This window comes from Lontra canadensis, unplaced genomic scaffold, assembly GCF_010015895.1.
Source record: "Lontra canadensis isolate GAN:19392208 unplaced genomic scaffold, GSC_riverotter_1.0 scaffold24, whole genome shotgun sequence".
NCBI classification, from domain to species: Eukaryota; Metazoa; Chordata; class Mammalia; order Carnivora; family Mustelidae; genus Lontra; species Lontra canadensis.
In genome coordinates this window covers 19523080-19547684 of record NW_022631018.1, presented here as the reverse complement: position 1 = coordinate 19547684, position 24605 = coordinate 19523080, and the positions used below count along the sequence as shown (strand labels likewise).

At 41.1% G+C, this 24605-nt stretch overlaps 1 protein-coding gene across 6 annotated transcripts in view; it reads left to right on the top strand.

The window, feature by feature from the left end:
* The window catches only part of DNM3 (dynamin 3), a 516334-nt gene that overhangs the window by 406406 nt on the left and 85323 nt on the right, over positions 1-24605 (top strand). For all 6 annotated transcript variants that reach the window (XM_032862979.1, XM_032862977.1, XM_032862981.1 and 3 more), the window contains one exon: positions 18358-18469. In XM_032862979.1, coding sequence (XP_032718870.1) covers positions 18358-18469 — 112 coding nt within the window. The remainder of the gene's footprint in view (positions 1-18357; positions 18470-24605) is intronic.

The following is a 24605-nucleotide window of genomic DNA, read 5'->3' as shown; positions in this document are numbered from 1 at the left end:
GGGGCAAATAATACATTATATGTTAATAAAAATAATTAAATTTTTAAAAAGTCACTCTGAATTTATCGGGAAGCATCTTTTGTTAGACCACTGGGGTGCTGGGCATAACTCTACTTGGAGATAGTCTCAGATTTCTTATTTCTGTATACAGTTCATCCTTCTTGTCTGGTAACTATCCCCCAGTGGAAACTGACCCATGTCCCTCCTAAGGAGAGAGAAGAAAAGTACAGTCCTCCAGCCCAGGCACCTTGAGAGCTCATGTGGCTGGCTCAGCCTCCAGCTCCTGGCTTGGGTCAGAACTGTCTTTGTGCCCACACATCTCTGGCAGCGTGACACAGCCCGCCCCTGTTTACTCCGAAGCTCCTTCTTTCCCTGGTCCCAGCCACCTTAGATCCTTGCTGGCCACCGTGGGAGACCTGATTATCAAGGGTTTGTTTGAATCACCAGAAAGTTTGCCATGTTGTCAGTTTCCACTTGGTTTTTTTTCCCTCCGTGGCAGTGGCTAAAATGGACAGGGCTTTATGTTGTCTCCAAACAGTGCTTTGCCTACCAGGTTCACCCTGGCCTTTTAACCTCATCTGCCTCTTTTCTAGTTACTCTGGAGGCTGCCTCCAGCTGCCCTCGTGGATGGGCCCCACAGTGGTTGGCAGGACATGGCCAGTAAGGAGTATGAAGCAGCAATTACTTATACGCTCTGTTTGTGACCGATTCTCTATTGCATTTCCTGAAGCCACTTTGGTTACTGCCTTCTAGTCCTGTAGAAAACCAAGTCTACCTTGCTTTTATTGAGATGGGGCTGGGTATGTATGTGTGTGGAGGGGGTGTTTTGTAAGTTTAGCGAGGAGAGAGGTATATTTCACTAAAAAAGAGCTAAAATGTCTCCTTCCTCAGCCAAAGAGAGATTTGGGGTTGCCTTTGCTTTTTCCTGTAGTTAAAAAGATGTGCAGCTGCTTGTTTTGCAATAGGTTTTGTTGTATGTTGCGTGCAATTTTCTCTTTTATATCTTTTCCCCCCTTAAAATTAAATCCAGTGAAATGTGAAAGAAAGAGAAGTGCTGTAATCCCCACAGCTGCTGAGTTTTCCTGGAAGGCAAAGACATCTCAATTTTAAAGTTAGTCTTAAAACATGAAATCATTGTTCTTTGAAACAGCTGTCTGGTCAAAAACCCTCTTTGTAGCTGTACATTTTTAAACAGCAATTTTTTTTTAAACAGCAATTTTTTAAAAACCACAAGGAGCTCTGTAAAGATTTCCTTTATCTGGGTTATGAATTATTTTCAGTCTTTTGAGTGACTGTTAAAGTGATGAAACTGACTAGAATGAAACTGATGTCTGTTTTTTTGTTTTGTTGTTTTGGGGGGAAGAGGGAAATGCGATTGGGATATTAGGATTTGCTTGAGCACCTGGGCAGTGAAGTATGAATAAATGATTGTTGGTTGGTGTCTTAGCATTCGGCTCGCTGTCGGCTTTGGTACGAAGCGCCGGAGTATAGGCTTCACGAGACCGGGAGGGTTGTCTCGATCACCGTGTGTCCCTCAGGGCCTAGCACCATGCCTGGCAGGTGGCTTCTCAACAAATGTTTATTAAATAAATCGCTTAATGAACACCTAAGTGCCATTACACAGAATGCCGTGTCATGGAACCAGATACATAATTCATCCAATCTTCTGTTATCTTTTATGGAGATAACCTGGCAAGGTGGTTTTCCTTAACAGAAACTTTGAGGTTGACGATGTATTTCAAGATCTCCGCGGCTGTTACTAGTCCAAGATGGACTTTTCACGCACGAGTTGATGTAAGTTTACGCGGACGTGGTTTATATTCTCACCACCTCTTGCAGTAATAGGTTTCACAGATGGAAGACGGGGGGAGTTCAGCTCAGAGGATGGGTGAGCAGGGCATTATGGGAGCTAGAAGAGGGGAGGACCTAGGCATTTAGCGCTTTCTGGGTGAGGACTCGGAGGAGGGAATGCAGGGGTCCAGGTTGCAGGGAGGAGTGGACGTTTGCCAGACGGTGAGGAAGGCAAGGGAGCGGGGGGCCCCGTGCATGGCAAGGCCTGACAGGTGGAAGGGCAGGCCGCGGAGCCAGTACCATCACCCTCGCTTCTGCCATCACCACTGCCTTCTGCTCAGGTGTTACACTTTCACAGGAGACATCCGTTGCCTTTGAAGTGCTTCATTTTTTTTTTTCTCAGTCTGGTTTCTGCTAGGGTCGGTTATGTCTCTTATGCTGAATATATCTAAACGGCTTCCCCAGGCAGGTCACTCCACCGTCAAGCGTCCTGCAGACCGGATTTTTACAGACCTCTCGCGGCTAGGAGGCGGATGCGTGTGGACAGATTTGGGGCCTTGAGCACCGCTCTGTGATTTCCGTTGTACACTGTTCACCCCAGTCCTGCTCACTGCGGGGCACCGGGGAGGTGCCACGGAGCCAGAATGTAGATGGTGCCAGTCCCCTGTGTGGGGCCAGAGTGTCAGAGCCCATCCCAGATGCCCTATTCACAAACAGCCCAAACTTCCCCTCTGTGCCCAAGACATCTTTTTGTAGCCCCACAACAGAGGCCAGAAAACCTGCGTTTTCACGTGATAAAGGTACAGACGTAACTTTCCAAAATGAGTTCAGGGAACTGCCTTTGATATAAGTTGACATGATTTAAATAATAGTAATATCCACAAGTAATCCTTTCAAAAATAATTTGAAAGGTTAATTTGGGGGGGAGCCATGGTGTCCAACCATTTATACCACAACCATGCCAGCCCCTTTCATTCTTTTAAAAATTTCCTCTACACTTTTCTCTACAACAATATCTCAATACTGATAAATTCACATAAATACCCTCACCCTAATCCCAGGCTCTAAGAATTCTCATCAAACTGTAGGTGTTAGGGACCTAGCATGAATTAATAACTTCCTGTTATCTCCCAGTTGTTTTCTTGCCTTGTTGATCAACACTAGGCCTTCTGGAATCAGACGTCACTTCTCCTGGGTGGACAGTTTCTCATAAATCTTATGCCTTAAAGCTTTCAAAACTAGTTTTTGCCAAGTTTGTAAAATAATAATTACTAGTCATTAACTCAAATGAAAGGTCCCACAGAAGGTGATCCGACAAACACGGGAGGGAGCGAGGCCGGACGAGGGTGGGCTGGCGGTACATTTTCCTAGCACGTGATCAGGCACGGCTTGGAGGGACCCGTAGCCACTCTCCATCCACTCCTCAGCGTTTAGAAATGCTGAGCTCGAACAGATCGTTACCACAACCTCTTCTGACCCGGCGAGTGAGACAGACTGAGAGTCATTGTGGTTCTCTCTCGGCTTCCTTCACCAGTTGCCTTTTGTTCCCTTCTAAAGGCTTTCGTCGCTCTGGGCGAAACGAAGCTTGGATTTTGCAGCAACAGTTTTGTTGTTTTTTTTTAATGATATTTTCACATCAGCTCATCTGCCTGCTCTTGGTTATGCCCAAGTAGACACATGACCTGTGGCTGTTTGGCTTGTTCTCCTACGGGAAAATGCTTAACGAAGCCAATGAGCTGTATTAAAATAAAATAAACAACCTCACATGGCACCCGGCCTCCCAGCCACATGTGGTATGGTTATTATTTATTATCCCGAGACACCAGCCCCACGTCGCCCACTGCCTACCGGGCATTCTCACTCATAAGTTCTGTCACTTCCTGTTTAACCCATCCGAAACCAGACCCAGTACCCTTTCTTCAAAGCCACCCCTCCCTGTTGGAATTATAAGGGGCCCAATAAACCCCCCCCCCCCCAGTTAAAGCGTGTCGTTGCTGCTGTTTTCAGAAGCACAGGAAACAAACAGATAAGGCATGAAGAAATGGGTGTGGATCTGTGGCCAGATGTCTTCTAATAGTTCAGTCCCCAGCGGCCGTGACCACATCGGAGCCACTGCAGGGCTCGGCCGCTGGGCAGCACTCCCCAGAGCTTCTTGGAATGGGAGAGAAATGCATGTGTCCTGCGGGCGCAAGCTTGCTCAATTTCTCTTTTATAACACACTAATCAAATCAGTCAGTCAGTTCTCCTCCTCTTTTGGGGAGGAAACAATGAAGTCTGGAGAAAAGGGGCCGGGAGCCAAAAGCCCAACAAGAAGCCAGGAGACCGAGTTCCCACTAATGAGGCCCTCCAAACTTTTCTATTTTTATTTAGAATACCTTCTTAATTTATATTACGTCAGATGACAATTAGCAGTTGGGTGTGAGGAAGAATCCTTAGATAGTAAATGTTCTAGATGGTAAGAATTTCCACCATTTAAATTATAATCTGCCTTGTTTATGATCTTTTTCCTCATAAGTAAGACCCCCACCATTATAACCCAAACTCATATTTTCAGCTCTCTCCTCACGACCGTGATGAACACTGACATGGACCTGGCGCCGAGGCCGTTGGCAGCCAGAGAAAGCCAGGGCTGGTGGTGATTCAGCTGATTCTGCAAATGCACTTACAGTAAATGTGTTTTGTAACGCTTTTATGTTTTAAAATATTCTTTCCTAAAAACTTAAAAAAGAATTATTCCAAATTTTAATTAATTAACTAATTAGCTCTTTACTATGTCAAGAAAAGGAAATACCAAAAGACAATATCAAATCAAGTCAGGCTAAAGGAACTTATTCTTTGGCAACGAATCATAACACTTTGAGTCAACAGACAACAGCCAGCCTCCAATGTAAAATTGTCCCATTGATCTTCGCGGCTGATCTTGAAAAACAAAGAAAATATTTTAGGGAAATGAAGGGCACTGAGCTGTTCAGTCACTGGTGTTCGCTTCAGTCAGTCAGTCATGCGTTCACAGTTATTTACTGAGTATATTCCGTGTGCTGGGTGCTCTGCTTGGGTTCTCTGAGCAGAAGGAGCATGTTCTCTACTCACGGAATTTAGAGTACAAGCAAGGAGACTCATAGCAAATAATGATTACTGAATTACAACTGTTAATGACAAATTCTGTGAGAATTTATGTGAGAGCGACTTAACCATTTGGGGAATTTAGGAGTGAAGCTAACACTAGAAGACCAAAAACATAGACTGAGTGAAGGGAGAAGGCAAGAATGTTCCAGGCAGAGTGAACAGCGTATATACCAAGATCCTGAGGCAGGAAGAAGCTTCGTGTGTTCACGCAACTGATAGCTGGAGCATGGCACGCAACAGTGGAGGTCCAGGTCACGTACAACCCTGCAGGCCGTGTTAAGGTGGTTGGTCTTTATCCTAATGCAGTGAGGAACTGTTGATGAGGTTGGGTTTGAAAATGGGAATATCCAAAATGCAACTATAGCTTAGAAGGAAACCCTGTGTCGGCAAGTGATTGGCTTATACGTGGTACTGAATGCCAGAGTTCTCTTTTTAGTATTCCTTGTAGTCCTTGTGGAAACCTTTTTATTTTTTAAGGTTGTATTTATTTATTTGACAGAGCAGAGCAAGGGAGGGAACACAAGCAAGGGCAGTGGGAGAGGGAGAAGCAGCTTTCCCACAGAGGAGGGAGCCTGACACGAGGCTCGATCCCAGGACCCTGGGATCATGACCTGAGCTGAAGGCAGACACTTAACAACTGAGCCACCCAGTAGCCCACTTACTGTAGCTCTTTAATATGGTTTGGAATCAGGGAGCATGATGTCTCTAGCTTTGTTCTTCTTTTTCAAGATTGTTTTGACTCTTCAGGGTCAGATTTTGAAAAATTTTATGACATTTTATTTCCAAATATATTTTTTAAAATTTTATATTTGTACTCCTAAGTGAGATTGGCTTGTAGAAACATTATCCCAAAGTTTGGTCTTTAAAATACTGGCCCTGTGGTAAGTTCAAAGAAAAAAGATTCTCGGGTCAGTAAGTTTGGAGAATCATGCATAACAGCTTCTCCGCTTGGAGATTTACAGTGGGTACTAGCCTTTTAATATCTCGGAGATGTCCAACCGAGAATCTTCCTCCCAAAATTTGGAAAGGAAGACCTATAAAACTCTCTGAGAGCAAAACTATTTTAAAGAAGGTTTAGGGGCGCCTGGGTGGCTCAGTGGGTTAAGCCTCTGCCTTCGGCTCTGGTCATGATCTCAGGGTCCTGGGATCGAGCCCCGCATCGGGCTCTCTGCATCGGGTTCTCTGCTCGGTGGGAAGCCTGCTTCCTCCTCTCTCTCTGCCTGCCTCTCTGCCTACTTGTGATCTCTCTCTCTGTCAAATAAATAAATATTTAAAAAAAAAAAGAAGGTTTAATTTTTTTCCCCAATTTATCCTGTGAATATTGGTCAGGCAAAATTTTATGATTCTGATTTCCTTTTTTTTTTAGAACTTGTAACCAACATAGATACATATAAATTTACTATCATAGAAGTCTACCCAGCATCTTCTTAAAAATTAAATCTTCTCCTTTTTGAATCATATGTATCATCTCTGATTTTGATAATTTTTCTCACCTTATATTTACTAGATACTCCAGAGCTCAGTTTCACTGTTTGATTCATCAAAGAATGGACTCTTAAATTTATCAATGTTAGTTCAGTTTTCCATAATTACTTCCTAACTTTATCATATCCTATATTCTGCTTTGATTTGTTTTATAATTTTCCAACTTCTTAAATTCAATGCTGGCGATTTTTTTTTTGGCTTATTTTTTTTTAAATAATAAGACATACATGACTGTGATATTTCCTCTGAATAAAATTTTGGCTACGTGTTCTGGGTTTCAATCTGGTGTGTAATGTTATTTTGCCTGTTTAGTAAATAGTGTATAATTATAGTTTTGAGTTGCTATTTGACATAAGTTTGGGGGAAGTTTTACTTTATTTTCAGTGGTTTTATAATTCTTTCTGTTCAACTTTTATCATAATTTCTTGTTTTAGTGCATTGCCTTTTTATCTTCAATACATGAAATGAGGAATATTTGCTGTAAGATGTAAAAGTAATTCATAGTCCTGGTTTATTAAACTTATATTATTGAATTCACAGGTTTAATTCTTAATTTATGACAATGTACCATCTTGATATCATTGGTTCATTATCATTAGTCTTTGAAGAATTTTGGATGCTGAGAAAAGGCTGAAAGGTAGTCAGCCAACGATTTTTTAAAAAATATTTATTTATTTATTTATTTATTTATTTGACAGACAGAGGTCACAAGTAGACAGAGAGGCAGGCAGAGAGAGGGGGGTAAGGAGGCTCCCCGCTAAGCAGAGAGCCCAATGCGGGTCTCGATCTCAGGACCCTGAGATCATGACCTGAGCCAAAGGCAGAGGCTTTAACCCACTGAGCCACCCATGCACCCCAGCCAATGATTGTTACTGAGTACCAACTAGATGATGGAAATGCCAGAAATACATTAATGAACACTTAAAGTTCCATTATTGAACTTATATTGCAGTTGGAGAAGCATAAGCAAGGGAAACTGAGGGTTGGAAAGATAAGCCAGTGATGGCAAGGAGTTTGAATTTTTTCCTACTTATAGTTGGCAGTTACTGGAGGATTTTAAACAGGGTAAGGATGTAATGTATGGTTATGGTGTGTTCTTTATGGAGAGTGGAGCAAGAAAGGTGCCAAGGAGATTTCATCCAAATGAGATAAGATAGTGGCTTGGATATAGGAGTCTGTAGTTCAGTGTAAAGATCTGGTGTTATCTGCATTTAAATGGTATTTAGGATTCCCAGGCTGGAAAGATCACCTTGCCAAAAGCACAGATAGAGGGAAGTGGACATGGAAGAAGCTTGGGACACTCCAGAGTTTAAAGGTCTAACAAAGGAAGAGAAGTCATCAAAAGAGATTAAAAAGTTGTAGTCAATGATGTAGAAGTGTGGAAGTGAAGAGAATGTGGTATCACGGAAGTCCTGAGAAGAAAATGATTGAAGACAGAGGAAAGGGTCAAGATGTCAGATGCTGCAGTGAAGCCAAGTAATGTGTAGATAAGGAATTGAACATTTGCTGTGTGAAGACATGGATTGTATGACCTTGATAAGACCTCTGTCTGTAGACTAACAGGATCACGAATCTCAAGGGCGGTGGGGGGGTTAATAAAGGAAAGAATGGGAGAGGAGAGAATGGAGAAAATGGTTCAAGATAAGGAGTTTTGCTATAGAAGCAAATAGAAATGGGGTGGTTCTTAGGGGATGGGAAACATCAAAAGAAAGTGTGTGTGTGTGTGTGTGTGTGTGTGTGTGTTAAGACAGTTGATTTTAAGATGTGCTTCTATCCCATATGAATGATCTGATAGAAAGGAGGAAATTGTTGAAGTAAAAAAAAAAGGGTAGGGGGCGCCTGGGTGGCTCAGTGGGTTAGGTCTCTGCCTTCGGCTCGGGTCATAGTCCCGGGGTCCTGGGATCAAGCCCCGCGTTGGGCTCTGTGCTTGGTGGGGAGCCTACTTCCCTCTCTCTCTGCCTGCCTCTCTGCCTACTTGTGATCTCTCTCACTTTGTCAAATAAATAAAAATAAACTCTTTCCAAAAAAGGGGGGGGGGAATGATTGTAGGAAGTTCATGAAGACATTAGAAGAGAGGAAACTCAGTGTCTGAGTGTCTGAGTTCTTGTACACGGTGAAGGCAGAGTCCGCGGTTGCAAATGCAGTTAGTCTGGTGTATTTGGTAGAAAGAAGATAGACCGTTCTCATCTGGTTATATGTGTTTTTCCTGTGAAGCATGAAGTGAGATTATCAGTCAAGTGTTAGTGGCAAAGTGCATGTTATAGATTTCAGGGAATGACTACAAAATTCTAGTAGGGATGCCTGGGGAAGTTAGGTGCCCATTTGGTACTTGTAGTAATAAATTTGGAGTGCAATAAGCACAACAGTATATTTTTTTCTCTAGCATTATTTAGAAACTTGGATGTAGGACCTCAGTAAGGAAGTAATTCATCAGAGTTTTATTATGTAAGTAAAATGGTGAAGGGAGAGAAAGGAGAGGGAGTTGAAGGTTTGCGAGGCAGAAGTCGCAGTACTAAACTGAGTCTTCGTGGAAGTGAAGACATAGGGAATGTGCTGATGAGTGCGAACATGGTCGGATCGGTGGATCAGGAGAAGTCTACACCGGAGGCTGTTTTCCAGATTGTCAGAAAGGATAACCAAATGGGAATTTTGATTGATGAGTTTATCATCGATACTCTGCTATATAAGTTTATAATTAATTGTAAAATTGATGTTTATTCATTTAGAAAGGAAATCAGTGGTCAATAGGAACTTGCTTCAAATCTTGAAAAACAAGTTCAGCTTAACCGAACTTGTTTTTAGTAGAATTGAGTCGATATACTATACTTTGGTCTTAATAGAGTCTTTTGGAATATACATGAGGGAAAATAGAGGGGCATGACTTGATAGTACATATATGATAGATTTGTGATTAAGTCTTAAGTCTTACATTGATACCCAGTGGGCACAGTTAATAGAAGATGGAACTCTGGCATGGGAACTTTTGAAGTCTGTTTCGCTCTATAGTATATCTTTGTAATGACATGGGGATATTATGTCCTTATAAAAAATACAGATAATGCAAAACTGGAAGTATTGTGAATATAGTACTTGCCAGAATCGGAATTCAGAGCATCTGAGCAAATTGGGAAATGGGCTAGACTAACTAGATGAAATGTAGTAATGCTAAACATAAATTTTACTTTGTTTTAAAATAGTACAGGAGAAATCTGGTTTCATAGGAAGTCAAGCCCAAAGGACCTAAAGGCAGTGAGAATAATGAATAATAGTAACTTTGTATTTTGTATATTTTACCTGCAAATTTACCTGATGCTGGGCATTGTTCTAAGCAAGGTGTTCACACATGTGACCTTATTTTATTATCATTGTAAGCCTAAGATAGATATTGGTATTATCCCCATTTTATAGATGAGTAAACTGAAATTTAGAGAGGTTTTCTTACCAAATGTCCTGTAAGATAATAAGTGGCACATTCTAGATTTCAACAGGTGTTTTTCATGGTCTTTACTATATTCTGCTAGCTGGTGCTTACTTATAGTAGTAAAAGTTTACAGTCTGAAAAGTAGGCAAAAATTCCACCACATTTCTTCCTTGCATCTAGTTAATTTTGCCTCTGGGGATTGGTGGACCGGTTGCTGGCATGTCACTTTCAGAAAATCCATTTAAAATAGAGCAAATCCACAGAAAAATTAAAAGGATGTTATCTAGAATCGTCTTCATGTGAGAAACATTTGAAAAAATTGGCTTGGAGACTTAGAAGACTTGAGGAACAGATAGTGTCTGATCCCAGATGTTTAAAGAGCTATCATAGGTAAACAAGTTAGATTTCACATTTTTAATACTTAAGGATATTCTTATGACACGTGACTGAAAGTTCTACATCTCGTGAAAACACAGACTCATCATGTGGTCACGTTCTCTTCAGTGTAGCACTTAAAACCCTTTTACCTGTGGGATAAAATTACTCATGCTCATTTTTAATGTTGAGGTAACTTTTATTTTTCAAACTATAAAACACGTGGTTCAGCTTGATTTCATAGTGAAATCATTCAGAAGCTCCTATCTACATGATTGCAGTTGAAATAGACTAAACAAAAACCTTCAGTCCGTACAAATTGCTGTGGGTTATCTATACGGCTACAGCGCGTGGTGAGAACCTGGAAGCTACAGCTGCAGAATTTATGAGACTTCCAGTAAATCAGCTCAGTTCAGTGTTTTAGACCTGTGTCCAACTCTTCTTGGATGTCTAGACACAGCCTAAGATGAGGCTTCGAAAATGGGTAAAAACGAAGCAGCCAAAGCCACCAGAAGCCTTTGACCCTCTTCTAATGTTTCAACCAGATAATTATTTTCCCTCTCAAGAATTTGGCTCTCCTTTGAGGGGAAAAAAAAAATCAAGATTTTTCCATGTGAAGAGACCCTGAAAGAAAATACTCTGGAGAAAGGTCAGTGAGAATGGGCCAAAGCTGAATTCTTCAGATCTGCTTGGAGAATGTGGAAAGTCTGCACCCTCGCCACTTTTCATGCTTTCCAGCTGGCCAGAAGCTGCCGTGGCCTTTGTCCAGCTCTGCCTTCCCCGTACCTTTTACATTTTAATGGGACTCGCACTGTGCACTGGAAATGCCTCAGATGGAAACTTAAATGGTAGCTAAAAGCTATGGTAGAGGTAATTAGATAATTAAAAACTGTTAAATTTTGATTTCTATCAAGATCATCTATTACCCTTTGGGCTCTATAGCAAAGACACGACCTTTCAAATTGGACAATAGCAAACTTTCCTACTTGGAGAATATATTTCCTTTAAATATGTCCCACTTTTCATTAAAAGTGCTTATTCTGCTTGTTGTGGTTTTTTTCTTCAGACTTTTTAATCTTAGATTTTCTGTGGAATGTTAAGGATTCTCTCAAAGATAGAAAATGTTGGTTTTAAACATAAACACTGTCCCAGTTCATTCCATAGCTCTTTCGTTCGTTCATTTGTTCCCTCATTCATTTGCTCCACTCACTTTACAAATACTGGTTTTGCGGAGGCCGTAGGCCAAGGACTGTGGTAGACCCACACTGCGCCGTTCACTCGCTGGGCCATGTTGGGAGTCACTTGATCTCTCTAAAATCTGTCTCCTCAATGAAACATCTCTGCTACCAACTTCACAGGGTCGCTAATGAAGGTGAAATGAAATGATTTCTCTTTTAAGATGGTGAAAAATTAGAAGCTTCTTTTATCCTACTCCGTCCATTGCTGTATCCAAAAGATCACACACAACAGAGATGGAAAGTCTTAAAAGCACTGGAAGAACAATGTTAATCAACTATTTGCAAAACGCCATGGAGTGAACTGGAGTGAAAGTTTTTGAGTGACCATTGCATGCTTTTCCCTGATTAAGAAAAATGGAGCAGGGCACCTGGGTGGCTCAGTCGGGTAAGCGGCTGCCTCCAGCTCAGGTCATGATCCCAGAGTCCTGGGATCGAGTCCCGCATCAGGCTCCTTGCTCAGCGGGGAGCCTGCTTCTCCCTCTCCCTCTGCCTGCTGCTCCCCCTGCTTATGCTCTGTCTCTCACTCTCTCTGTGTGTCAAATAAATAAATCTTTAAGAAAAAGAAAAAAGAAAAAAGAAAAATGGAGCTAAATAGGAAGACAAGAAGAAACTTCTATACTTCCTCACTGAATCAACACAAGAAATGTGGATACTTGTGCCAACCAGAAATCCAAATAGCCAACTCTGCTTTGAAGCCAATTAAAAAAATGAGTCCAAGTAAGAATTTACAGATGGGGAAAGCCAGATAGAAGATGCCTAATGATAAATATTTATTCAAGTTAAGCATACAGAGTTCCATTTAAATAATTGCTTGCAAATGTAACAAAATTGCTTACTAAAACTAAAAAAGTGAACTCTTAAAGAGATGTGAAAACAATAATTCAGAAATAATATTTGAGATATTTCTAGATAGATTAGCAAATGTGTGAGATAAAATGACAAAAAGTAAACCCTTTTAAATTCCTCAAGAAATCAGGGATTACTGTTTTATTTCTGAATTTCATATATATAAAGATGAATTCAGAGATGATTTAGACAACTTAAAGATAATTGTTTTAAAAAGAAGATAATCTTTTACCTGTAGAACTGAAAACCACTAAAAAATATAGAAGTCAAAAAGACAGTACTTTTATCAACATAAGCGAGGAAAGAGGAGCATAAAAAAATAAGCTTATGTCAAAATGACAAATGTAAAACCAAGCCATATAGCTATGGCAAGAATAAACAGGATTCAGACTTTCCTAATCATGGACAGTGCTTTTCAGATTGGGATGAAAAAGAAAACCCAACTATATTGTTGGCATTTACAACCAATGTATCTTTTTAAAAAGTAAAACAAATGGATAAAAGTAAAAAATTAAAAGAGACAAAGCTATGTCAGATTAATATTAATAAAAAGTGAGAAATCATTCTAATCATATACTAAAAATCTTAATGAAATCAGAACAAAAAATATCACTTCTATAAACATGTTAAAATACTTACCTCTTTAACAAAAATATTAAAGTTTTGATGGAAAATCACTTTTAAATTATAAAATGTGCAAAGGTATTTTAAAGATGATAGTCACTATCTTTATGGGTGTGATGATGTTCATTATTAAATAAATATTAATTGAATACCAACTAGCACTAGTCACTTTGTAAGACCTAAGAATATGGTATAATCAAACAACACACTCAGATATGTCTTTCCATTTATGAAGATCTTGTTTCATGTCATTCAATAAGATTTTTGTAATTTTTCTCAATTAAAAAATTTATCCTATGTATTTTGTAGGCTTTCTCCTAATATGAATGGACTATTTTCCTATATCTAAGTTTTAGAAGTATAGCCTATATAGTGTTTTGTTAAAGCCACTGGATTTTGAGCTAATTTTGGTAACTTACATTTTTTAGGGAATTACTAGTTTCCTCTAGGTTCTTAGTTTTGCCATATAGGATTGCCTATAATACTTGATTTTAATTTTTTTCCATCTTCTCTCTATTTGTGGTTATGTATCCCATCTGTTCCCATTTGAGATCTTGTATATTTTTGTTTTCTCCCTTAATTAGCATTATCTGTTCTTAAGGGGAAAAATATTTGTGGATGTCTTTATTATCCTTTGTGTTATTTTTATATTTCCTATTTTATTAATTTTGGTTTTAATCTGTTAATTCCTTCTTCTTGGCTTGTTTTGTTTTATCACAGTTTTATAATCCTTATAGATGAATATTGACTTTTTTTTCTCCTTTCTGGAAATAATGAACATATTTAAGATCATAAATTTTCCTACAATATTTGCTGTGTTCCATTGGTTGGCTATGATGTGTTTATATTTTTATTGTTTCCTAAACAATTTATAATTTTATTTTTTTTTCTGTAATATAAAGGTCATCTAAGAATATATTTAAGGGGTTTTGAGGTCTCTTTTTTTTAGAATTTTTTTTTTGTGATCAAAGAATGTGATCTATGTAGTCTCTTTTTTAAAGTTTTTTTTTTTAAAGATTTTATTTATTTTTTTGACAGAGAGAGATCACAAGTAGGCAGAGAGGCAGGCAGAGAGAGAGTGAGAGAAGGGGCTCCCTGCTGAGCGGAGAGCCCAATGCGGGGCTTGATCCCAGGACCCGGGGATCATGACCTGAGCCGAAGGCAGAGGCTTTAACTCACTGAGCCACCCAGGCACCCCTCTTTTTTAAAGTTTCTTAAATCTGGTATTGTATATGTGTGTAGGTCCAAGTGTAAGACTGAGTTTTGTAAATGTTTTGTGGATAATGAAAAATCTTTATCTTCTATTTGCTTACTTTTGTCCACTATATTTGTCCAATTTGAAAAGTGTCATATTAAATTTTTTCTATATTTATATTTTAATTGGTTACATACTTATAACAAGTTCTCGCAGTAGCATTTGCTTTCTTTCCTTCCTTACTATTTAATTTGATACAGTTTTATGAGTATTTTCCAATCTTCACAATTATACTTTATACCATTGTATAATATTTCTCTTTATTCTATTAGGGTTTTTAAACTGTTTATCTTATTTTGTACTTTTAAATTCTATCTTGTCTATTATTAATATTGCCATTCTTAAATTTATATTCTTTGTTTTGTGCTTGTCTGATTTTTCTGTTATTTTTCCAAATAATATGTAACTTTTTTAAACCTAAATTAACTAACTAGCTGAGAGAATTCAGTCCACTGTCGTTAATTTCATAATTAATATACATAAATGTATTCCTGCCAGCTTATAAAAATTTCTTATTTTGTTCCTCCTTTTTTTCTTCTTATTTTTTTACTTAATCAAAAGACTGATAATTTCTCCTTTTTCTTCGTTTTTAATTTGAGAGTTCTACCGTCCATTTAATTTCATTAACATTTTCATTCATCACCAGTACATAGCCCTATCCTTCCATGAGGCAAATTATCAAATATTTCTCCCCCAAACCCTTTCTTCTGCTTCTCCTAACACCCACTTCTCCTAACAACGAGACCCCTGGAATCCCTTTTCTGCCCCACTCTGCCCCTGCACCCATCAGAGAAGACCTGGGGAGCACTGTTAGGCCCTCCTACCATCCCCCAACTTTTAGACTATTTGAATAGTGTGTCTCTTTTACTGTAGGAGTCTTTCTGTAACCCTTCTACTGCATATTCTTAGATGGTCAATCATTATTTATTTTGATTAACTCTGTGGATGTTGCAAGTTCCGTTTTTTTTCCCTCTTAACTTTTCCTCGCCTTGACCATGCTCTGCAGGTTCGTTTGGTGCGGCTGTCATCTCCTGCCTGCTTAGGGACCCTCTCAGTTCAGGGTGTGGGGCTGTCCCAGCTGGGGATAGGCCTCTATGGTCCTCTTAGGACACCACGAATGCTTCTTCCTTGCTTTGTGCCTCTGCATGTTGAGACCAGCGCCAGTCTACCTCTTTCTCTTTTCTAAGCAACTTGCTCTCTCCTTACAGAAGACTTTTAAATGTTTTCTTTTTTTCAGAGCTCAAGAATTGTATAAATGTATGTCTGCTTGATACCTTTTTTCATCAAGCGCACCTGAAACAGCACTTAAATTACATAGACTCAGATATTTTTAAAAACCAGGTTAAGATTTTTTTTTAAAAAGTAGTTTCTATTTTATAATTATTTCTCTCCCCCCACCTCCCCTTTCTTTTTCTGGCACTCCTCCTATTTACAGGGTAGGTGTTCTTTCCGCCACACTTTTGTGTCTTCTCTATCTTTATATTTTTTTAAATTCTCCCGCAAGATCTTGGAAACTATTAATTCTAGGCTCAACGTTCATCATCCTTTCCCTCAACTTATCTACTAAATATTTTGACTTAAAAATATTTTTTTAGTTTCAGGAAGTTTTTCTTGTACCCCTTCAAGTCCTGTTCTTCTGCTTTCCCCAGCAGTTCTGCACTGATACAGTGTTCTGACTGCATTCTTCATTCTCGCTTTCTCCGGCGAGGAGACCTCCTTATCAGGTGTCCTTTTATATTGCTTTATTCGTCGTGGCACAGGTCCAGCCACGGGATACTTTAAGTCGACTGGTCCTGTGAGGGCGGGAAGGCACAGGTCATCCCAGTCAGCACAGGCCCCAAGTAGGCAAGTGGCCGTTTACATATTGAGGCGCCGGGAGGGAACCTTTTTTTTGCCTTAGGGTAGAAAAAAACTCAGTCCCCCACACTCCTTAGGGCCAGAGGGCTGGGACACCCAGGAGTCCTGTGATCCATGCAGGACAGCCCAACCAAAGGCATGGTACGTGCTGGTCCCTGCCTCCGAGTTTTCCTGCTGTGGTCCCAAAGCTCTGTTCAGCCCCGAGCAAGAAAGTACCACAACTATCTAGCCACCGCGTACCGGAGTACCAGTCCCAGAGCCTACTGCACTCAAGAAAAGAAGATGTGTTTGACCTGAGTTAGAAGTGGAGAGGAAGCAGAGCATGGTTATGTCATCGTCTTCCCAGAATCCCCTGGGGGATATAATGATAAGCATAAAAATGGTACATTCCCTATCCTAATGTTGCTTGTGGGCTAGTTAGGAAGATAGACAGTATCTAAGTAAGCAAGTGAGTAAATAAGAAATAAAAAAGAAAACCCACACATAATCCTGAACTCACAGCTGTGATTAGCGCTGTGATGGACAGGTGAAAAGAAACAGGACCTGGGATTTCAGGAAAAAGAGTAGGCGTTTGTCGTGCAATGAGGGCAGAAGGAAAGAGCTACAGGCAGAGAGTGGTACACTCAGAGACCTTGGGAGAAGGCATGGCGCGTTTGGGGAGGCAAAAGGAAGCCAGAATGGCTGGACAAAACAAAACAAGGCAGAGCAGAGTGTGGAAAGAAGCTGGAAAGGAGGGTAACAGTTATGGGCCAGACTATGCAGGGTTTGAAAGGCCACGATAGACAGTGTAGTCTTTCCCTAAAAGCAGGTGACTATTGAATGTTTGACTCCACGAGTAAGAACATCAGATTCCCATTTCAGGAGGTCAGAGGATTCCGTGTGGAGAGTAAATCTGAAGGAGCCCCGTGATGTCGGGAGCCCCGTGAGGAGGCCGCAGTGACATTTGAGGGCGGGTGATAGTGTGATCAGGAGGTGTACTTTTTAGGGGGGCAAATGAAAGAGGGTATGAGAGGGGAAGGTTGTTCAGTTGTTCGTGGCAGGGTGGATTTGAGACAGTCAAGCAAAGAAGTCAGTAAACACTGTGGATCTGGGGCACTTGGGGCAAGAGATACCAATTTGTGAGCCATCTGAGGTTAGTTGTAAACAAAGGCTCTTAGGCATGAATTGAGAATACCCTGGAAGAGAATAAGAAGAGAAAAAGACTGTAATTTCTGGAATTCTGCTGGCATCCGTCTGAATTGGATTATCTCTTCTGGAAGGGTGATTGGTGATGCATATCAGTGTCTTAAAAAATGACTGTAAGTTTGATCCTCTAACTCTGTTTATAGAGTTATAGAGTTATAAGGATCTGTCCTTAGAAAGTAAGAGGAGTAAGTGTGAAAAGCTTTTGGATAAGAATACTCACTTAAGCATTATTTCTGATCATAAAAAAAAAGGAAATTACCTAATTATCTAACAATTGAAAGAGATGAAGGAAATTATCATACACTTATACTAATGAATATCATGCCATTCTACTTCAATGTTTATAAAGATGGAATGGCATAAGTCAATGACCATAACACCACAGTAAGTAAAAAAGGAGTCAGAGTTGCCAGAGAGAAGGGGGTTGGGAGACCTCAACCGTGTGAAAGACTGATAGAATCAGAGTATAAAAAATAAGTTTATCTGTAAACCGTGAAAAATGGATGATTGTCACCATACTTTTATCTAGTTTCCAAATCTTTCTAAATGCGCATGTATTATGTCTCGTGTATTATTTTACTGTTAGGAAAAGAAATAAAATTACAACATTATCCCAGTTGTCAATATGCACTTTATAGGCATTTCACTCTGTTGAATAGTGGTTAATGTTTTGGGTTTTTTGTTTTCTTTTTTGTTTTCTTTTCACGGTATCAATGAGTGTTTCTGTTTTGAATCTAGGATAGTATTTTAAGTTTGTAAGATTATTGCCACACCTTTTAAAGTCTTATGAGCCACTTAGGCCTAGCAAATAATTTCAGAAAATTGATTGATTACTAGGCAACAGCCGATCGATTCTGCTGACTTAGCACCGAGTGTATCATCTTGAGAGCATTTCCATTTCCTTCCCTTCTCATGGCTTAGCAGTACAAGTGGCTCTGAATTCTGTAAGGTGACGTTTCAGAAAGATTACATAATAAATATAGGAATTTGCTAATTATTTTAAATACAGTGGATTGTTTCTGTTTTCCTCCAGTGACTGTCAGAGAATTATCCATTTGGACTGTCATTTGTTTCATCATTGTCTGCAATGACATAAAATCGTTTTGAAGTTGGTTCCCAACTAAAAGCACGATTTTTTTTTTTTTAAATTCCAGGAATGTATACAAAGACTATCGCTTCCTTGAGCTGGCATGTGACTCACAGGAGGACGTAGACAGCTGGAAAGCTTCTCTCCTAAGAGCTGGGGTTTATCCTGATAAATCTTTAGTAAGTTGCATTATATCTCGTATTTTACTATTATTAACCATGCTTAAGATGTAATTCTACACACCAGATAATGGAGAAGCTTGTTCTCTTTTGACTTAATTAGTTTGGAGCCGTTCTAAGTAATACTTCGCTCATATTTCTTCTTCTCCATTAGTTCCTGGAAATTTATCAGTGTGTTTGTTAGAGAAAATGCCCTCCTCTGCCGTAAAACATACTATGTGTCATCTCAGACCAAGAGAGGATTTGTTTTAACTTAAAATCTTATTTTCCTTTATGTGGTATTTCACACTTGTCCTAGTGTTCATATATTAAGAACATTCTTCATCTAGTCATAGTATGTAAAGCATGTCCCAGCACTATTTCATATCCTTAAATATGCACTTGTTGTTATAAAAATCTCCCTCCTTTCATTAGGTCTGTAGTACCTGAATCCAAAATTCTATCTGCATTCAAACTCTGAATGTTTAATGTTATTTGGAGTGTGAAAAGAAGAAAAACATTATATTGCCAAGTGTTTGAAATCACTTCCCTCATTCAAGTTAATAAACAGAACTTCTCTTTGTGTTCTTTGGGAAACGTCTGGATTTAAATTTCAGACGCCCCCGCCCCCCGACGTGGGCACACACAGCGTCGGACGGACGGTGCAGGTGCGCGGCTTCGCTGCGTCCTTCCTGTTCCCCGTAAGACGTTGCGTGCGGGCGTCTCCTCGGAGCGCAGGTGCTGAGACCGAGCCTTGGGGAATTGGTCCAGCTCCGCCCTCGTGCTGCTTACTTGGCTCTAGATCGCTTTCTGGGACCGGCCATGCCCAAGTCAGATCATTTCTAGGCCCCAGTAGGAAGAGTCTTCTCAGAAAAAGTCTGAAATATGGGCGTAAGAGACACAATTAAGGCACCTCTGGAGGAACTTTAGACTTGAGCACAGCCCCAAGGTGGCGCTGGAATTTAACAGACATAAATGATCGGGGATTCGTGCCTAAATGTTCTCCGGTTGCTGTTCCGATGGCGCACACGTAGTAGACCTCTGAACCCCATCCCAGCCTACCCTTGCCTGGCCAGTTCCTAAAACAGCGGACCCCCCCCCCCAACACACACATGCCCTGTGCCCTCCAAACGAGCTGAAACAAGACCCTTTCCCAGTGATATCCAAACACAGACATATCTGTATGATTTCCACAATCGCCCCAATTCTGTCATTTGTGTACATATTTACTTACATAGCTATGCATGTGAGGAGTCATTTAAAAACTAGGAGTACAACTTACACTTTTGTTATTAATTCTAATCATTTCCTCTTACTCTTCCCTCTCCGTTGACGGTACTGTGTTTAGTTTCACAAAGATTCTATATTAAAAATATACATATACTTGATTTTTTATTCATTCAATCCCCATTTCCTGTTGAGCCAATGCTTTTTTCCAGGCACCAATCAGAACACTGGTGCTCCCGAGGTAAATAAGGTCCCATCCCCAAGGAGCAGACATTAAACAAGTGAACGAGTAACTGTGTAATTAGTGTGATTTTTGAGAGAGTGATGCAGTCTATAAAAAATAAAGAAAATTAAAGGGACAGATAGAGAGGGGCGGGTAAGTTTTGTTTTAGTAAAGATGGTGAGGGAAGGCCCCTTTGAAGAGCTGCCATTTGAGTAGGTTCCTGAGGGAAGGGAGGGAGTGAATGAAATGAAGACTATTTGTGGAAAGAACTAGCAAGTGCAAGCCCAGCTCAGTGTCTCAGAACAGCAACAAAAAGTCAGTGAGTCTGGAAGACAACAAAGGAGGACCAAAGCGATTGGTGGTTTCCACGAGGGGGGTCAGGGCAGATTATATTGGTCTTGAAGGATGTGGAGAGCATCTGACTTCTGAGTGAGATGGGAAGCCCTTCGAGGGTTTGGAGCCAGTTAGCGACATGATAAGATGGACATTTTCTAAAAGATTATGTGGCAGGGTATTACAGGAAACTGCTCGTGTGTTCAAGCAGAGGTTCTAGGGTCAAACTACCGAGACTGAAATTCCAGAAATTCGCATGTAAGTTGTGAGACCTCTAGCCTTTTTGTTTCAAAATTGCCATTTCTAAAATGGAAATTCCAGGAGTCTCCTATAGCTTGGTTGACAGGATTAAGAGAAAATGCAGGGAAAGCATGGAACAGGATGGGCACAAGTAAGCACTCCATTTATGATGGTGATGATAAGTATCATTCTCATCATGGACTGCTTTCTTCAACAAGTAGATGAGAGCTCAAATAGTGTGGATATTATAGTGTAGCCCAATGAGATCATAAATACTTTATGCTATTTTCTATTTCTAAATAATGCTTGGTTGTACAAAATGCTTATGTGTGGACATATGTCTTCCTACCATGCAACTGTAATGTTTGTGAAAGTTTTTTTTTCCAGTCGTGCTTTTATCAAACGTATTTTAAATGCACTAGACAAGTTTGCTATTGAAAGAAATTATGTAATGCATCTCCTCCGAAGGAAAACTGTCTTGGAAAAGTAAAATCACCTCCCTATCTCTGGTGAATGATGTTTCATAATCTGGATTTTCCTGTATCCATAGCTCTGCATGCCAGCAGGCAGTCAATGAAATATTGGCCATTTTTTATCAGAATACTCAATTTCCAGTGAATCCAGAGTTGTCCTACACAATCTGTTTGATTCTTTCCACATCATTCTTGTTTATAAATATGCTTTTGGTACAGTTGCTTGGAAGGTCGAGACAAAGGGGTTTTTTACTATATGCCAAAGACACGACAGGAAATGAAACTTGGCAGTAGACCATGAACATTGCTTTTCTCAGTTTTCATCATAAACAATATTTGCATTTCTTATGCACCACGTAGTTCTGGAGGTTACATTACATGACTGCTTGACTTTCTGAGTTTAAATGGTAGCCAACTGCTGAAAGCAATCTGAGTAGAATGCTTGTGTCAACATTCGTTTTGTGAGCATGCTTCGATTTGGGGGGAGGGATACTTTTGGGTACGGTCACTCCTCATTTAGAAGGATTTGATGAAAAAGTCAGATTAACCTAATAACAGATGTCTCTCTGTAAGTAAATTTTTAGGACTTCTGGTGTGTCATTTAAGTTTTATATCAATAAACCATTGAGTTGACAATAAATCAATCACTATTCTAAAAATGAAACATTTATTTATCATACATGGGCGTAAGTCTAGACTCAAGAAGTTCTGCTTTCTATACAAAACATGTCTATGTTGCCTGGGGAAACATCTACAAAGATCATTTTTAAGAATTGAGTAATTTTGGCCTCCTTTTGATAAATAGCCATCACCCCCATCTTGGTTTTGGACAAACTTTTTTTTCAACTAAGATCGCACACTTTTTTATGACATGCTTTTCCCTATCATATTTTTCCTATCATGTCCACGAGATGGAATGTTTCTGTGTCACTCACATCACAGTGTTGGCTCTGCTACCTGGTGTTTTCTGTCTCTTGGGTTGTTTCTCTTGGAGTGTTCCACGGGTTTTTTTTTTCTTTCTTTATCTTCCACTCTCTTCTCTCCCTTCCTTCCCTTCATCCATCACTGTTATTGTAGACTCGAGAAATTCTAATATAAAAAGGTGCACTTCTTACTTTATAAGCGTTTCAAGTAGTGGAAGAGAGGGATGCAAATAAATAATTACAACGTGGTAAGCACAACAGTAGTTATCTGTATAAAATGCAACAGCCCAACTCGATTTCTGTATGGACTTTCTAATTACCTTTTGTCTCTTAATCTTTCTGGTTCCAAAGGAAAATGTAGACTTCAAATTAGAGCAGTGTGATGTGTGGCCCTAAAATGGAAATGAGGAGTCCTGGATTCAGGTTCCAACTATGACACTGCCGTTCTTTGAGTGGTTACATCCTCTTTCTGAGCAGCCATAGTACTTTAAAAAAGTATTGAAATCTGAATTTGGATTTAGCAGAGTTTTAGTTCTTTAACTACTATTTCCTTTGGCCATTAAATTAAAATTATAACCACTATACAATTTTATATTGTCGAAGAATTGAATTGCTACACAATGTTGAAGTAAAGGTGTTCCTAATGGAATTAGTTCATAGTATTTGGGGTTTTTTTTTACTGATGAAGATGAGATAAAAAGTAGGTGTGTACCAGTATCATAGGCTACAATGAAAGAACTTTTAAAAGATTATTTACAGGAAAAAAATGTGTGTACATGCATCAGTACGTGTGAATACACATAAATGTAGATTTCACTAGATATCTAAAGAACGTGACATAGAAAATAATGGACTTTTCTGGCATAGTTTTGTCAGCTAATGACTTAAATTGCGTATAAACACTAAAGAATTCCAAATTCTTTGGAACATTTTGTGTGCAGAGAAACGAGGCAGACTTTAAGCCTGACCTACTCACGTTTGAATCCCGACGCTTCTACTTACTGGCCCTGTGGCTCAGGCAATTTACTTAGGTCTTCAATTGTTTATTCTTTTTCTTAAACTCAGAATAATGCTACCTTCCCCTGCGTGACTTTAGAGGATTAAGTGAGAACTATTGCTGCCCCTGGGTGAATGTGTTCAATGCCACGTAGCCTTTATTATGATTAAAAATTATTAATGGTCCATGAAGCCCCAATTCCCAGTGTAGCGGGTAATTTTTCTTTGCAAAGTATCAGCGGGACTTGGGCATGTGAAGGAGAATTCCTCAACTGTTGGCCGAGGAGGCAGGATTGTGTACGGGGTGTCTTAGGGTTGGGCTGCCCTGGAACCAGGCCGGCTTGGAAGGCTCCGTTTGTCCGTCAGGAGTGAGCCCAGGGGGCTGTCTGTCAGGGAGAGTGAGGACCCACGAGCCTGCCCTCTGATGCTGGCCCACGGGCTTCCGGAAAGAAGCAGCCTTCAGAGTAGTCGGCGCTCTGGAAAGAAATTTGGTGCAGATTCCGATTTGCCTGTTTGTTACATCACACACGTCAGGATTTCCGAGGGATTCCCATTGGCTCTGGAGCTGGATGGTTCTCCGCCCCCGGGCGCGAGTGAAGTGATGAGAAAAGGCGGAGGGACGTGAACCTCTGGATTCCAGGCTTTGCCAGGCCTGGTGAAAGCCTCTAGGACGGCTTTGGAGTTTGAAACCGGTCCATCAGCGAAGTCTTTGGGGACTTCAGAAATTCTTGGTGGAAAGACTCTAGAACTGAATGTTTCTCTGTGGCAGATAATCACTGGGGGGGGGGGGGGGGGGCTGCGCAACATCCGAGGGCGAGAAGACGGCTGCGGGACGCCCACCGGCCTGCAGAGATGCCCCTTAGCCGGACCCGCGCTCAGGCACGCGCACGCACTCACCGTCCCCACCCGACCCGGACGAGGCCCGCGCGTGGCCCGGCCGCTGCCGCTCGCTCTCGGCGCGTCACACGCCAGGCCGCCACGTGGCAGCTCTGCAGTGTCGCTGTCCTTCCGCGGAGGCGCTGGCCGCGATGAGCCGTCCGTCGCCGTCGCACGGAGCCGCGGAGGGAGCGATGGCTCCGTGCGGCCCACCGCCGGCCCCGGGCGCAGGACACCGTTGGGGAATGATCGGAGGAAACAAGAAATGGCCAAGCCAGCCGCGCCGTCCACGTGGATGTTTCCCGTGCTTAAGGATCGAGGCCCCCTGCCCAGTGACATCATCGTTGCCCCGACACGCAGAAGCATCTGCCCTGGAGCAGGGCAGCCTCGCATCCCCTGACGTGCAAAAAGACTTGGTTCCGCGCGAACGTTGTTTGGCAGGTCAGAGGCTGCGCTGCCGGGGAGCCCAGCGCCCTCGGTGCGTCCGCGCGCCTCCTCCGGAGGACCCGGCCCGGTCCCTCCAAACAGTGTTTTACTCCTGGTGAAACTCCCGGGCGTCTTCATCGCCTGACTGACTGGTTGGCGTATCCTTCCAGACACGCTTTCTCCTCCCGCCTCATTCATTCTCGGGTCCTGTGTGTCCCACGGAGGCCGGGACGGGAACGGCGATGCCAGGCGACGCCCCACGCCGAGAAGCTGCTCCACGCTGTCGTATCCGTGTCTTGAAACTCGCGTTCTGTCGTTATTAACTACGGTGGCTGGGATGGGCCTTGGATTGGACGTTTCCCCAGAGTCACCAGTTGGCTCGGTTTTTAAGAAAATACCCTCCCGAGGTTGTTGCCTCGCCCCCGTCCGAAAGTCGTGTG